The sequence below is a fragment of the Neofelis nebulosa genome, chromosome 10, assembly GCF_028018385.1.
Source record: "Neofelis nebulosa isolate mNeoNeb1 chromosome 10, mNeoNeb1.pri, whole genome shotgun sequence".
Taxonomy (NCBI): Eukaryota; Metazoa; Chordata; class Mammalia; order Carnivora; family Felidae; genus Neofelis; species Neofelis nebulosa.
In genome coordinates this window covers 108,184,284-108,199,141 of record NC_080791.1, presented here as the reverse complement: position 1 = coordinate 108,199,141, position 14,858 = coordinate 108,184,284, and the positions used below count along the sequence as shown (strand labels likewise).

Genomic DNA, 14,858 nt, shown 5'->3' with positions numbered 1-14,858 from the left:
ATAACCCCCTGCCCTCCCCCACCTAAATCAATTATAGTTATTGTCCCTACAAAACAAATTCCTTTTATTGTGTAGGAATGATGAGAAAAGAAACCTGAGTGCTTGGATCCATTCTTGGGCTCTGGGAAAGCTCACAGCTCCTCACGCAGGGGACTTCCGTCTAGCCACACCCTCATCTTCCTCCTCCGCCATGACCACCTCCTCCAGGGTGCGCCCTCCCAGTTTGCTCGCCACCAACACACTGCAGGTCCCCGCAGGTGGCAGCCCTTTCTCCATGTAGCGACCCCTGAGAAACACAACTCTCTCCTGTCCGTCCAAGGGCAGTCCGTGGGCCTGGCACAGATCCCGTGCCTCTTCCGGCCCATCCAGGGCCAGCAGGTGGACCATGAAGCCCAGGGGCAAGGTCTGGCCTTTGGGGGTGCTCAGGGCACGAGCGAGGCGGGCCAGGGCTTCCCGGCGGGCACGGCCTATGTGGCACTGCACTGCGCAGCTTTGCAGATAGGGCAGGATCCGGAGCAGGCGGAATAGGCGGGCGGTGTTGCCTTCTCGAAAGGCTGAGTCCACAGCCAAGGCCCTGCGCAGGGCGGGGCAGGAACGCAGGGCGGCAGGTAGCTGCAGAACCTTATGAAGGGCCTCCACGGAGCCTGTGAGGGCGGAAGCCGGGGGACAGCTCAGTGTGTTTCTCTGATCAGGTCCACGTTCCGCGGTCTCAGGTTAGGCCTCTCCCCCACCCTAGCCTCCCACCTGCTAAGGTCCTCAGCCACACCCACCCCCTCTGGCCTACCACCAAGCCCTTCTCCGACCTTGGGCCGCCCACCTTCCGCTCTGGCCACGCCCCTCCCCTGGGCCAAGCTTACTTTCCCTCCCCCTTTCTCCATCAGCCCGTTCCTGAGCCTTATTGGAATGAGGTGCAGAGAGAGCCCCTTCAAACAGTCTGGATCCTCTTAGCAGAGTGAAGCATTGTTTTCGGATGAGGGAGACAGGCCCAGATGACTTCACGACTTGGCCTGAGGCTGTCCTTGAGTTCGTACGTAGAATTTGACACACACACACATACACACACACACACACACACACACACACACACACACACACACACAAATCTGTTTTCTGGCTTCAAACTCAGCTCTTTCTCTACTGCCCTAGCTGCGAAACAGACGAGGAAGCTGGTTCTGCCACACCTTCCCTGTCTACCTGGTGAGGCCTTTTCTTCAAAGAGCTTTTCTGCCCCTGCTTCCCTTCCAGGAGAATCACAGACAATGGAACCTCGGGCCTCTTTTGTGAACTAAGGCTTCTGACCCATTAGTGGGTTGTGAAATCAAGAGCATTTTATTACAATTAAATAGGATAGTATTAGAACGCACCATCCACCCACAGGGAGGATCTAATGTCTTGATACTTCTGTGTCAGAAGTCTCATGGGCATATGATCATGGCTGCTTTGGAACACTGAACTGCAGGTTTAAAAAAGTTTGAAAATCACTTAGGTGAATTTTCCCGTTCCAACCTTGTCCTCTCCACTTCTATTACAAAAACACCCGAGACCCAAATATGGGAATGGACAGTCCGGAAGGCCCACGTCGGGGCTCGGCGGATCTTGCGCATTGACTCGACAGACATCTAGAAGGCAGGGATGGGGAGGGAGCTAATGGTGAGGTTGTAGAGCTTCCCGTTCCTTCCCTGGCCTCCACCGTCCGTCTACAGGGAGGTACCCTTCCCACGCCCCGCCCCCGCCCCCTGCCCTTCCGCCGGGACCCATACTCACCCAGGTTGTAGAGCAGAAAGAGGCCCTGGAAGACGGCCTCGCGGGGATGCGGCCCCGCGCCCTGAGCGTAGCAGCGCCGCAGAGAACCGAAGCCCTCCTGCACCTGGGCCTGCAGCAGCACCGGGTCCGCTGGCCCGCGCACGGCGTCGGGCCCCAGCCGCGCCACCACGGCCAGCAGCACTGCCAGCGCCGCCTCCAGCACCCCCGCCGCCTCGGCGTCGCCCGCGTCCTGCAGGGCCAGGTCCAGCCGCACGGCGCGCAGCCGGTCCGCCACGAAGCTGGCCACCTCGGCGCTGGATGCGTCGGCGCGCTCAGCCACCTCGCCGGCCAGGTAGCGCACGGTGGCCAGCAGCACGGACGGCGGACGCAGCTGGCTCGGCGGGGGCCGGGCCTTGCCGGCGGCCGGCCGCCTGTACTCCTTCACCGCGCGCTGCGGGTCCGCGCGGGGCCGGTCGCCGCGGCACCCCGGCGCCACCTCGAAGCGGTGCAGGCGGCGCTCCTTCTCGCGCTGAGCGCGCTCGGCGGCCGGGCACATGTCCGGGCACGTGCCCACCGGCAGCTTGCAGCCGGACATGGGTGGGCTGAGGGGAAAGGACAGGCTCTCAGCATCCCGGGGACCGCGGCGGCCAATCGCTCCATTCTACGCGAGGGCTGGCGGGGACTCTGGCGGCGGAGCTGGCTGATTGTGGCGGGGCCCCGCCTCCCCGCCCGGGGCCTAGCGTCCCCACCGCCCAACTGGCAAGCGCCGTCCTCTCACCGAATCTTGTCCCCTCCCACAAGGCCTCCAGCAGGACTCCCGAGACGCCCCGCGTTGTAGTTCAGCGCCACCCGAGACGCCCCGCGTTGTAGTTCAGCGCCACCATCTCCGGCTCAGGCGTCCCTTAAGCCTCCATGATGCACCGCGCACAGCCCCGCCCACTCCCATGACACACCAGTTTGTAGTCCCTTCCGCAACCAACCGCTTTGCAGGAGGGGCGGGGAAGGAATAGAGCCACGCCTTCCCAGGTTTCTGCCTGCCAAACCCTCGCTCTTCGCCTCTGGGCACCTCCCAAAATGGCTAACGCTAATTTGGGTTCCCCTTCATCATCCTTTTCACCCAATAACCTGGTTCAGTCGGTCCTGCTATCATTCTCTACTCTTGTTTCCCTGGAGACTATTCTCCCTATTTTCTAGATCAGGGGTCAGCAAACTTTTTCTGCAAAGGGCAGATAGTAAATGCTTTGGGATTTGCAGATTGGAATTAGTCGGCTCTGCCACTATTCACCTCAGCTGGTGTAGTGGGAAAGCAGCCACAGACAATATTAAACGAATGAGCCTGATTGTGTTCCACATTTTATTCTTAGATACTTAAATTTCATGTAATTTTCACCTGTCACAGAATACTACTCTTTTGATTTTTTTTTTTCAACTATTAAAAAATGTAAAAACCTTTCTAGCTCATGGGCCTTACAGAAAAAGGCACTTAGGCAAAATGTGGCTGCTGGCCATAGTTTGCAGAACCCTGTTCTAGATGGGTAAACAGCTAGTTTAGGACCAGAGATGCTGCTCACACAAGAGAGACAGGATCACAAGTAGGAGCCCCTGATTCCAAGGTGGCAGATGTGGTCAAGGAGCTTCAAATTCATTATTTGTCTCATTCTTGGTCCAGTTACATACAGAAATGACCCCTAGAGTTACAAGACCAGGATATAGGGCCAGGCCCCAGGGACAGTAAAAGGGAGTGGCTGGCAGTGCTGGAGCTCGTCCTGGGTAGGGGTTCATGTCCTCTCATGGGGGGAGTTGGGACAGATGCAGGTGCAAAATTTCTTCTGCCCGCTTTAGATATTCAGCTGCCTTCTTCTTCACACCCTCCCGGCGGGCAGGTGATGGGTCACCTATGGAGAGAGAATGGTTCAGCTGAGACACCTGGGTTCAGAACCCCTGGTCCAGCCCCTTACAGTTCACAGAGCATCAACATGCATCTTCCCCCCCCCCCCCCCCCCCCCGCTCCCTGGGAATCAGATCTATTCTCCCCATTTTACAAATAAGAAAATCGAGGCCACAAGAGGTAAAGAAACTGCCCAAGGTTATATACCTGGTCAGGGACAACACTTCTCCCCCTGGACTTGCTTGTTTTGCACCTTCCCTTCCCTTCGCTGCATTCTCTGGGACTCTGGGCCTGCCCTTCCACCTTCCAGGCCTACTCACCGGGAACCCCCTGTAGCAGGATGTGTACGCCATCCCGATAGCCCTGCAGGGCTGCAGGGTAGGCACCTGCCTTCTCATCCCGCAGAGCCTGGGTGATGAGCTCTGTGGCTTGGCTCAGATATGCAGGGACGGGCCGTTCTTCCTCCTCCTCCTCCTCCTCCTGCCCTCCAGGCTCCCAGGGTTCCTGGTCCAGCCTTTCAGACTCCGCCTCCATCGCTGCCAGCTCACCCAGGTGGGTTGGACGGGGGCCCGCACCTTCTACAATCAGATATGGAGGACTCAGGCCAGACTGGCCCTCCTTTTCCCAGGGCCTGCTGCCCATCCCCAGAACTCTCTTGCCCATCAAGGTACCAACCTGTTCCACGTGGAGGGAAGCAGTGCCTGAGCAACTCAAGAGTCGTTTGTGCATAGCAAACTAGCCATGACCTATTTAATTGACGCAGTCCTTTGCTTTTGTAAAAACAAAAACAATGACCTTCCTAATTCTTTCCTTGGGTACGCACTAACATTAGTTTGTGAGGTTTGGGTCACTGGGCCTACTCCTCTCCTGACTATAGTTGATCTACAAACGTAAGAATTCTCTCCACAGAGTTTAACGGAACCAGAGCAACCATACCAGGCCAAGGATAGAAAGGCTCCAAACCTTGGAATGTTAGAATAACGGATTCAGAGAATCTCAGGTCTTACAACTTCAGGTGAGAACCCCCTCCATGGGGGGCCTTCCCCCTTCCATGGGGGCGGGGGTCTTGTGGGAGGCCTCCACCTGCCAGCAGCAGCTGCAGGGCCTCCCGTGCTGCTCTCTGAACCCAAGCCTCACCCCTCCCCGATCGACAGGCTTCTCCTGCCTTCAAGATCTGCAGCGTGACCCCGAGCCAGCCGGGAAACCCCTACCTTGGGCTTCCAATGGAAGGAACTCAAACCCTCCGAAGACAGGGTGACCCCTGCCTATTCCAAAGCTTTCTCAGGGAGGAGGAGATCCCACGGCGGGAGGTGGCTCATTTCCTTCCTCTGTGGTTGCCCACTGTCCAGGGGCCTCCAGCTTATGCGCCCTGGCACAGGGCAGGGGGGAGTATGGGGGGTGGGGACCTGCTTCCGATTCTAAGGCTGCGGGCTGCCCGAAGGGGGGCTCCTTTCTAGGATTCACACAGGCACGACAAGAGCTAGTTAGTGGCTCTGCCTACTCTCCTTGCCCCCACATCAGCCCCCCTCTGCTTGTCCCAGCTTGTTACCTTCCCTGGAGAAGGGGTCGAAGAGGGCAAGCTCAGCCTCCGTGAGGGGGCCTCGGGCAGGGGAACCGGATGCCTCCTCGGTGCTCCCACAGTTAAAGAGGAGATCCAGGGCCTCCTGGGCAGGGCTGGATGGTGGGGGATCCGCTGAGGAATAGATCATTGGTGACATTTCATGCCCGTCCTTATCATTCCCCAGCTTTCAAAATGGAATTGCCTCTCATTAAATCCTTGTGGCACCCAAGGGCACAGATAAGCCCATGTTTAGGGTTGTACCCCTTTTACAGATTAAGAAACTATAGGCTAGAGAAGGAAAATGGCCTGGCTAGAGCTCCTCAGCAGGTTAATGGTAGGGGGGCTGGAACACACCCCAGAATTTTTACTGGGGAAAATCTTTACTGGGGAGGAAGTGTGTGCCCGCCACCACCCCCAGACCCTCCAGCCCTGCCGCCCTCCCCACCCCCCACGTACCTGGCACCTCCAGTTCCTCAAGGCCTCTCCTCTCTGCAGGGAGCGGCTGGGGCAACCAGGGTTCCTCAGGGGGCGGTGTGGGGATCAGAGGGGGTGGCAGGATGTGTAGGTCCCTGGACATGTCAGAGGGCCGGGTTACCTCCCCACCCTGCGGGAGAGAAAGACAGGGATGGGGAAATCTCCAGCGCGGCCTCGAGGGCAGGTAGGTTTCCCAGGTACCCGGGAAGAGGGACAGCAGGTACACGCACCCGGAAGAACTCCTTGAGCTGGGGGCTGTTGTTGAGTGCAGGGATGTGCACCGTGAAGCGAAGCAGGTCCTCGGCCCCCTTCCGCCGCTCCTCAATCACTGAGGCCTCGAACCGGCCTGCAGCCGCCCCAAGGCAAGGGGTGGGGAGAGAGGCAGTGATCCACAGGGGTCACTTTCCTGGTTCAGCCAGAGAGGATCCCAGCAGCCTGCTGCCGTCCTCCCCATAATCTTCCCTGGCTCCTCCCGGGGAGGTGGGGTGAGGGTGCTTGCAAGCAGGGACCGAGCTCCCTAGTCATCCATTTGCCAGATGTTTATCGAGCACCTACTAATGCGCTAGATTGGTGTTGAGAAGGCGAAAGAGAGAAAAGCAAGGCCTCTCCTCTCGTGGATATCACATCCTAGACAGGCAGGGCAGCCAGCCAGCCAGCAAGAAACAAAATAGTTTCAGACGGTTTTGATGTAACGGAGAGGAAAGTAAGGCTCAGAGAGAGAAGTGACTCGGCCAAGGTCACACAGCAGGTAGCTCTGTGTTTACGGTTGCCCTGCTCTGTTCTAGATGTCCTGCAGAGTCACCTAGCTCTGACCTCGTCATCATGCTGCCAGGGGAGCAGCTGGCTGCGCTGCCCACAGCCCAGCATGACCTGCCAGCAGCAAGCCTTCTTCTTACTGTGAAAGGGGAGCTCACGTGAGTCTACAGACGCAAGTAACGGATCAGTCCCGGCCGCCCAGAAATACATCATGAGTGGCATACGTAATTTGTCATTTTCTAGTCACCATGTTAAAAAAAAAAAAAAAAAGTAAAAAGAAACAGGTTAACTCGGTGTTAATAATATATTCCATTTGGGGCGCCTGGGTGGGCTCAGTTGGTTAAGCGTCCGACTCTTGGTTTCCGCTCAGGTCACGATCTCAAGGTTCGTGGGTTCGAGCCCTGTGTCAGCCATCAGCGTGGTGCCTGCTTGGGATTCTCTCTCTCCTTCTCTTGCCTCTCCTGTACACACACACACACACACACACACACACACACTCTCTCTCTCTCTCTCTCAAAATAAATAAATAAAAGATTCTCTCTACAAAATATATAAATAAATGCATAAATATAAATATATAAATAAATATCTTTATATTGAGTTAAGTGAAATGCTTTATATATATGTTTCACTTCACCCAAGCAACCAAAATAATCTCCTTTGGACACGGGATCCATAGATAAGCTATCAGGATAATTTACATTCTATTGCAGTGTGCATTCAACCCACAGGCACACCTCAGCTCAGACTCACCACATCTGGCTCACAGCTGCTGCTTTTGGACAGCGAGGGTCTGGAGGAAACACCGGCTTGTGGGGAGGCATTCCGGTTCTAGCCATTTACGGGCCAAGCCCCTTCATGACCCTGCGTCCCAGCGGCCTTGTCTTGAAAATGGGGCTAACGAAGACGGAATGTTAAAGGGCCTGAGACGCACACTAAAGGCTAGGCTGCTCTGAGCCTCAGTTTCCCCCTGTGTGGAAGGAGGTTGTCTCTAAGGGGCCTTCAGCTCCCCAAAAGTGTCTCTGCTGGCGGTCTGGGTTCCCCTCATCCAGCCCCCGCCAGCAGGGGTCCCCTTTGCCCACCTGTCCCTCCATCTGCGGCCTGAATGCCAGGATGAACACTCACCAAACACTTGGGCACGGGGGAAGGCCGGGAACTCCTCCAGGCGGCGGAAGAGGTTGCGGTGGGTGTAGGCCAGGTCTCCATGCAGCTTGCGGAAGTCGCTGTACCGCTTCCAGACCACCACCTAAGGGGGACACAAGACTTGACCCAGGCCGGCAACGGTGGAAAGAGGCTTCCCCGCCCCCCACCCCCCGCCTGGCCCCAGCATGGGTGTGCAGATTGGGGCGTAGCACCCCCTCCTCCCAGGGCTGCGGAGTGATCAGTTGTTCCTTTACTGCTCCTGCATCTGGAATCGGGGAATGGTCCCCCTTCCTCCCAGGAGCCTCACCTCTTTGACATCCTCTGGGTCCCTCTTTGAGATGAACTGAGGAAGAAAGGCAAGAACCAGGTGAGTCCAGAGACTGACATCTGACACCCCATCACCCAGTAAAATCCAGGGAGGCCCCAGGTACCTCCCAGCCCCCCCTCAAAAGGGCAGGTGCCTTTGGCTGTTGACCACGGCTATCAAGGTGTCCTGGCTTCGAGGCTTTGTGTGACTTGGAGCAGTTTTTCTACCATACGCCAGTTTCGTCATCTGCCCGACGCGAGGGTCCCTAAGGACCCGTCCACACCCCTCGGTCCTCGGCCCAACTTTTATCTCAGTTCCTTCGTGAATTACATGCCATCCATCTTCAGCGGCCACACTAACCTTCTCTGCGTCGTTCCAACTGTAGCTTACGTACCACCCAAGGGAGCACTATTTCAGTTCCTTCAAAGGGCCAAGTCCCTGAATTTCACACTGAAACCAAAGAACCTCAAGTTCTCCAAAGAATCAGGTTCCGTCCCGGGAGCCCCTCCTTCCTTAAGTGAGGGAGACGCTGTGGGCAAACACTCCTGAGCACAGAAGAACCATCACTGGGGTTGTGACCTTCTGGAAGGGCAGACTGGGGTCTGAGGTGGAAAGAAGACCCTGTAGTCTCTATGTTACATTTCTTTTTTTTTTTTTTAATTAAAAAAAATTTTTTTTACATTTTTATTTCTTTTTGAGAGACAGAGAGAGACAGAGTGCAAGTGGGGCAGGGGCAGAGAGAGAGGGAGACACAGACTCCGAAGCAGGCTCCAGGCTCCGGGAGGTCAGCACAGAGCCTGACGCAGGGCTCGAACTCACAAATTGTGAGATCATGATCTGAGCCGAAGTCGGATGCTCAACCAGCTGAGCCACTCAGGAGCCCCCCCCCCACCTTTTTTTAATTTTCTTAATGTTTATTTATTTTTGAGAGAGACAGAGACAGAATGCGAGTGGGTTAGGGGCAGAAAGAGAGGGAGACACAGAATCCGAAGCAGGCTCCAGGCTCTAAGCTGTCAGCCCCGATGCAGGGCTCGAACTCATGAGCTGTGAGATCATGACCTGAGCTGAAGTCGGAAGCTCAATCGACTGAGCCACCTAGGCACCCCCACTATATTATATTTCTTTTTTTTTTTAATTTTTTTTAACATTTATTCATTTTTGAGAGACAGAGACAGAGTGGGAGTGGGGGAGGGGCAGAGACAGGGGGAGACACAGAATCTGAAACAGGCTCCAAGCTCCAAGGCATCAGCACAGGGCCCGACACGGGGCTCGAAGTCACGAACCGCGAGATCATGACCTGAGCTGAAGTCGGACGCTTAACAGACTGAGCCACCCAGGTGCCCCAATACTGCAATAATTTTCTATGGTGACAGCCGGTCAACTACACTTATCGTGGTCAACATTTCATCATAAGTGTCGAATCACTATGTGGTACACCTGAAAATAACATAATACCGTCTGTCAACTAAACCTCAGTTAAAAATAAAAATTCTTTAAAAATCGCACAGCAAGTAAGAGGAACAGCTAGGACCAAAACCCTGGCTTTTGCTTTTCACGACAAACTTGCCTGAAATATGTTGGGTAAAAGAAACTAGATTTAAAAACTGTTGAGGAATATATATACCTGACAAAACAAAAAACAAAAAACCTCATATCCAGAATATATAAAGAACTTCTACAGATCAATACTAAAAAGATAACTCAACTTTTAAAATTGGGCAAAACAGGGGCGCCTGGGTGGCTCAGTCGGTTAAGCGTCTGATTTTGGCTCAGGTCATGATCTCACAGTCTGTGAGTTTGAGCCCCGCGTCAGGCTCTGTGCCACCAGCTCAGAGCCTGGAGGCTGCTTCAGATTCTGTCTCCCTCTCTCTCTGCCCCTCCCCCACTTGTGCTCTGTCTCTCTCTAAAAAAACCAAAACAAAACACGCACACACTAAAAAAAATTAAAATTGGGCAAAATGTTTGAGCAGGCACCTTCCACAAAAGAAGGTGTTTGGCCAATAAGATTATGAGACGCTCAACCGACTGAGCCACCCAGGCGTCCCTCTTCAGATTTTATTTTTAAGTAATCTCTCCACCCAACATGGGGCTCAAACTCACAACCCCAAGCTCTACTGAAAGAGCCAGGCAGGTGCCCCGAAAATTGGTAATTTCTAAAATCTATTTATTTTGAGAGAGAGTGTGGGCGAGCACAAGCCGGGCAGGGGCAGAGAGGGAGAGAGAGAGAGGGAAGGAGAGACTGAAAAACCCAAGCGGGCTCTGCGTTGGCAGCACGGAGCCCTACTCAGGGCTCGAACTCACCAACCATGGGGAGATAATGACCTGAGCCGAAACCAAGAGTCAGATGCTTAACCGACTGAGCCACCCAGGTGCCCCCCAAACTGGTAATTTCTAGAACAACTACACAGGTACCTATCAAATGACCCACTAATTCCACTCCTAAGTACATACCAAGAAGAAATGGGTGCACATGCCCATTAAAAGACTTGTACATGTGTTCATACAACTCTACTTGTAGCAACTAAAACACTTTTTAGATACAACCCAAATGTCCAATAACAGCAGAATGAATAAAGAAATGGTGGTGACGGGGCGCCTGGGTGGCGCAGTCGGTTAAGCGTCCGACTTCAGCCAGGTCACGATCTCGCGGTCCGTGAGTTCGAGCCCCGCATCAGGCTCTGGGCTGATGGCTCGGAGCCTGGAGCCTGTTTCCGATTCTGTGTCTCCCTCTCTCTCTGCCCCTCCCCCGTTCATGCTCTGTCTCTCTCTGTCCCAAAAATAAAAAAAAAAAAAAAAAAAAAAAAAAGACTTGTACATGTGTTCATACAACTCTACTTGTAGCAACTAAAACACTTTTTAGATACAACCCAAATGTCCAATAACAGCAGAATGAATAAAGAAATGGTGGTGACGGGGCGCCTGGGTGGCGCAGTCGGTTAAGCGTCTGACTTCAGCCAGGTCACGATCTCGCGGTCCGTGAGTTCGAGCCCCGCGTCAGGCTCTGGGCTGATGGCTCGGAGCCTGGAGCCTGTTTCCGATTCTGTGTCTCCCTCTCTCTCTGCCCCTCCCCCGTTCATGCTCTGTCTCTCTCTGTCCCAAAAATAAATAAAAAACGTTGAAAAAAAAAATTAAAAAAAAAAAAAAAAAGAAATGGTGGTGTATTTATACAAGGGACTAATGCCACATGGCAATGAAAAAAGAATACTTATACATGTAACAACACAGATGAATTCCAAAAACACCATATAGACAGTGACGAAGGCCAGACACAAAAGAATACTTGCTGTGGATGATTCCATTTGTATGAGGTTCAAGAACAGACAAAACTAATCTGTGGCAAGAGAAGTCAGGTCAGTGGTTACCTCTGTGGGAGTAGGACTATAGATTGGGAAGGAACAAAAAAAGACAGGGTCTATATCCTGGTCTGAGCGCTGCCTGCACAGACGTATACATATGTAATGTAAAAATTACTGGGCTATATACACTTGAGAGTTGGGCATATGTATGTAAATTATATGTCAGTTTTTAAAAATTTACAAGGGGAAATAACAACAACAAAAAAAGGAATACCGGCAAGTGGCTTGTAGAACGTCACTGTGTGTTACACATATCTGCTTTTTTTAATAGTCTTTTTTAAAAATTTTTATTGTTTTTTGGTTTGTCAGGTGATTATCTGTTTTTTTCTTTTGTAAGTTTTCATTTAAATTCAACATAAAGTTAATATAAAGTGTAATGTTGGTGTCAGTAGAATTTTGTGACATACCTAATTTTTTTTAAGTTTGTTTATTTTGAGAGAGAGAATGCAGGGTGGAGGCAGAGGTGGTCGGGGCAGGGGGGAATCCCAAGGAGGCTCTGAGCTGTCAGTGTAGACCCTGACTCAGGACTTGATCTCATGAACCTCGGGAGTAGATCCATGACCTGAGCCTAAATCAAGAGCCAGAGGCTTAACGGATTGAGCCACCCAGGCGCCTCTGACATATTTGCTTTTAAATATAGGGTTTATCTGCAAGGATAAATAAGAAACTAGCTGCATTGGTTCTCACAAAGATGGCAGACAGATGGGGATGGTAAGGGAGGGAAAATTACTTATCTTTAAAAGTTATAAAAAATATGTCAAAATAATGCATTTACTTGTTTAAAAATGCTTCCACAGAAAGACTTCTAGGAAAAGGCTACAGCTCCTTGCCACACCCTTCCCACCCCCCTCCATCTCATCTTTCTAAGGGCAATCTTTTTGCGTTTTTAGGCCAAAGTTAAGGCATAAAGGATATGGGGAAAGCTCATTTTAAACATCTAGGATTCTGCACTTAAATCACTTTGGAAGTATCTTTGAGTTTCTGCATCCTTTTAACAGTTACTAATGCACCAGTTTAATAGTTGCCTAGTTCAAAATTCTAAAGGTACAAAACAATTAATAGCGAAGTCTTCCCCAACCAATTCTTGTATGTCATTCTACAGATACTCTTTTAGACTGCTTCCGTTTTTTAATTCTTCTCTTGGTTTCCCCCAAGTATCTATAAACTGTGCTTATAAACGTTGTTACTGCTACATACGTCAACTTTCGTCTTTATCTATTGACCTCCTGCTAGGACCGTGAAGATAGAGACTTACTCTTCAGATTCTTTTGAACTGTATGAATTTTTAAAGCCATAGAGCGGTGTTTTCTGAAGAATTTAAAATGAAAGTCTTTTAAAAAGGAACTTTTATGTAAACATCAAACAAACCAGTTAACAAAACTTACTCCAAGAGACTGGAGAACTGATATTTGGATGGAACAGAGCTTTCCTGTTAATTTAGAGAAATTCACAGCCTGAAGTGAAGACACCACACGTTGGGCGTGGGAACCCACCCCTCCCACTCCGAGAACTGCCGTCCACGCCCTTTTAAAAGGACAGCGCCCTCCCAGGGCCTCGCCCCCTGAAGGCTAAAGAAGTAAACGGAGGCTCTTACCGCAGCCTCCCCTTAAAGGGGAAATCCATTTCTGTCGTCTAAAAAGGGAGCTTCCAGCTGCTCCTTGCCTTAAGGTAAAACCCGGCCCCCCTCTAGTTAAAAGGGTAAAGGTCCCCGCCGGGCCCCACCTCACCTGCGCGGTCACTTTATATTCGGTGTAGCCTTTGGGGTGGGTCCGGGGATCGGAGACGGTGTAGTGCCGCAGAAAGTCGTCCTTCGCCTGGCGGGACATGGCAACCGAGCTGGAGCGGAGCTGACCGCCGGCCTCTGCCTCCTCCACGCCGCCCCCGCCCCTCCGGGTCAGTCCCCGCCAGCCACCGCCTCAGCCGGGCTTGTGCCCTCCTTCCTTGGGCCTAGGGAGCAGTCGCAAGTGACGGCGCAGCTCTCGGCCCAGGCGGGCAGCCAGGGAGCGTCTAAAAAGTTCACGGTTGTTGGTAAAGCGTAAACTGGGGGATTGAAGCTGGGGAGGTTGGATCGTTCAGCTCTGACCCGAGGTCAAACCCGCCCCATCAAGCATCGCCAGCTTCTCTGCTTCCCAATTCCCCGCTTTCATCCATCCACCCACCTTTCACTGTGTCCAAAGTGTGCCAGTTGTAGCCAAATCATTTCCCTGTCTCCCTCCATAGGATTCGATAATTCATGTTTTCAGGAAAGGTAGGGGAAGCAAAAGAGAATTCCAGAGAGGCAGGATGGCTTCACAAGTTCTGAAGTCACACTTTTTTTCTTCTTTTTTCTTTTCTTTTCTTTTCTTTTTTTTTTTTGATGGCATTTTCTTTCATTTTTTTAATCAATTAATTTGTTTGTAGTTTAATTTACATCTAGGTTAGCACATGGTGCAATAATGATTTCAGGAGTAGATTCCTCAATGCCCCTGACCTATTTAGACCACCCCTCCTCCCGCAACCCCTCTGGTAATCCTCTGTTTGTTCTCCATATTTAACAGTCTCTTACGTTTTGTCCTGCTCCCTGTTTTTATATTATTTTTCCTTCCCTTCCCTTCTGTTCATCTGTTTAGTATCTTAAATTCATCATGTGAGCGAAGTCATACGATATTTGTCTTTCTCTGACTAATTTCGCTTAGCATAATACCCTCCAGTTCCATCCACATAGTTGCAAATGAATTTTTTTTTTTTAATGTTTATTTTTGAGAGAAAGAGAGAGTGTGAGCAGGGGAGGGGCAGAAAGAGAGGGAGACCCAGAATGTAATGCATGCTGCAGGCTCCGTCGAGCTGTCAGCACAGAGCCTGTTGGGGCTCTTGAGCTCAAGAATGACTGAGCCACCCAGGCACCCGTGAGGTCACACTTCTTACCAGCTGTATGGGTTTCCTTTGATTACTGGAGCCTAAATCTCTCATCTCTAGAATGTTTATAATAGAGGGTGTTTTATAATAGAATCTCCTGCAGTGGATATTTCTTTTTTTCTCTTCTTGGCCTGTCCAGCATTCACCCCCTTCTCTCTGTTAGCACCGTATCTTTGTTTGAAGATAGTTCTCTATATGTGTAGCCCTTCAGCCTCCTGCCCCAGAATCCAAAGGTGTTGGCTCCTTTCCTTGCCCCAGCTCCTGGGTCGGGGTGGGGGACTCTCTCCTGAAGCCTGAGTACCTTGAGTGAGGGACCGAGGGCACAGTGTCTGGCAAGGGGACCAATTTGTCCCTGGTGTGCAGTGTTGGCCGCAGATTTAGCTGCCCAGCCCCTGGGCACTCCTGACGTCTGGCATCCTGAGACCTCTGTCGGGGAGACCATGAGTTCCGGGTATCCTTCCAAGAACCATCCAGCTGGCTGGGGGCAGTTGTGATCAGTATCTGGGGCAGGCCGATGAGAACCCTGACTGATAACCACTGCCGCCAGGGTGTGAAGCTTAAAAGCAGTAGTGTGAGTGAGGCCCTCAAGTGCTCATGGCCACTCCTGGTGCTGGAACTCAGATGTGTGGGCACCGTACTGCCAGTCTCCAGACAGAGGTGAAGGAAACTCCCAAATAAGACTTGTGGAGGCTCAGGCAGAGGGTAGATAACCAGGAGGTGTTGGGGAGGGCGCTG

The 14,858-nt window shown here is 52.1% G+C and overlaps 2 protein-coding genes across 2 annotated transcripts; both read right to left on the bottom strand.

Moving 5' to 3' along the window:
* Nucleotides 1-37: 37 nt before the first annotated feature.
* SAC3D1 (SAC3 domain containing 1) lies at nucleotides 38-2,587 on the bottom strand. Its single transcript, XM_058689588.1, has 3 exons — nucleotides 2,522-2,587; nucleotides 1,765-2,345; nucleotides 38-644 (listed from the first exon to the last, which is right to left on the bottom strand). Exons 2-3 carry the CDS (start codon nucleotides 2,336-2,338, stop codon nucleotides 142-144), a joined length of 1,077 nt encoding a protein of 358 aa, XP_058545571.1. The 5' UTR covers nucleotides 2,339-2,345; nucleotides 2,522-2,587; the 3' UTR covers nucleotides 38-141.
* Nucleotides 2,588-3,083: 496 nt separating this feature from the next.
* On the bottom strand, nucleotides 3,084-13,185 carry SNX15 (sorting nexin 15). Its single transcript, XM_058689589.1, has 8 exons — nucleotides 12,956-13,185; nucleotides 7,873-7,908; nucleotides 7,548-7,668; nucleotides 5,897-6,012; nucleotides 5,649-5,796; nucleotides 5,181-5,324; nucleotides 3,952-4,209; nucleotides 3,084-3,638 (listed from the first exon to the last, which is right to left on the bottom strand). The coding sequence occupies exons 1-8, from the start codon at nucleotides 13,052-13,054 to the stop codon at nucleotides 3,532-3,534; spliced, it is 1,029 nt and encodes a 342-aa protein (XP_058545572.1). The 5' UTR covers nucleotides 13,055-13,185; the 3' UTR covers nucleotides 3,084-3,531.
* Nucleotides 13,186-14,858: the final 1,673 nt, after the last annotated feature.

What these genes read in the sequence shown, in the direction of transcription:
- SAC3D1 (XM_058689588.1), bottom strand. Translation starts at nt 2,338, where the DNA reads ATGTCCGGCTGCAAGCTGCCGGTGGGCACGTGCCCGGACATGTGCCCG. An exon ending in CTTTCTGCTCTACAACCTGG is followed by an intron (nt 645 to 1,764) that starts GTGAGTATGGGT and finishes CCGCCCTCACAG; the next exon opens with GCTCCGTGGAGGCCCTTCAT.
- SNX15 (XM_058689589.1), bottom strand. Translation starts at nt 13,054, where the DNA reads ATGTCCCGCCAGGCGAAGGACGACTTTCTGCGGCACTACACCGTCTCC. An exon ending in AATATAAAGTGACCGCGCAG is followed by an intron (nt 7,909 to 12,955) that starts GTGAGGTGGGGC and finishes TTTCTTCCTCAG; the next exon opens with TTCATCTCAAAGAGGGACCC. An exon ending in ACCCAGAGGATGTCAAAGAG is followed by an intron (nt 7,669 to 7,872) that starts GTGAGGCTCCTG and finishes TGTCCCCCTTAG; the next exon opens with GTGGTGGTCTGGAAGCGGTA.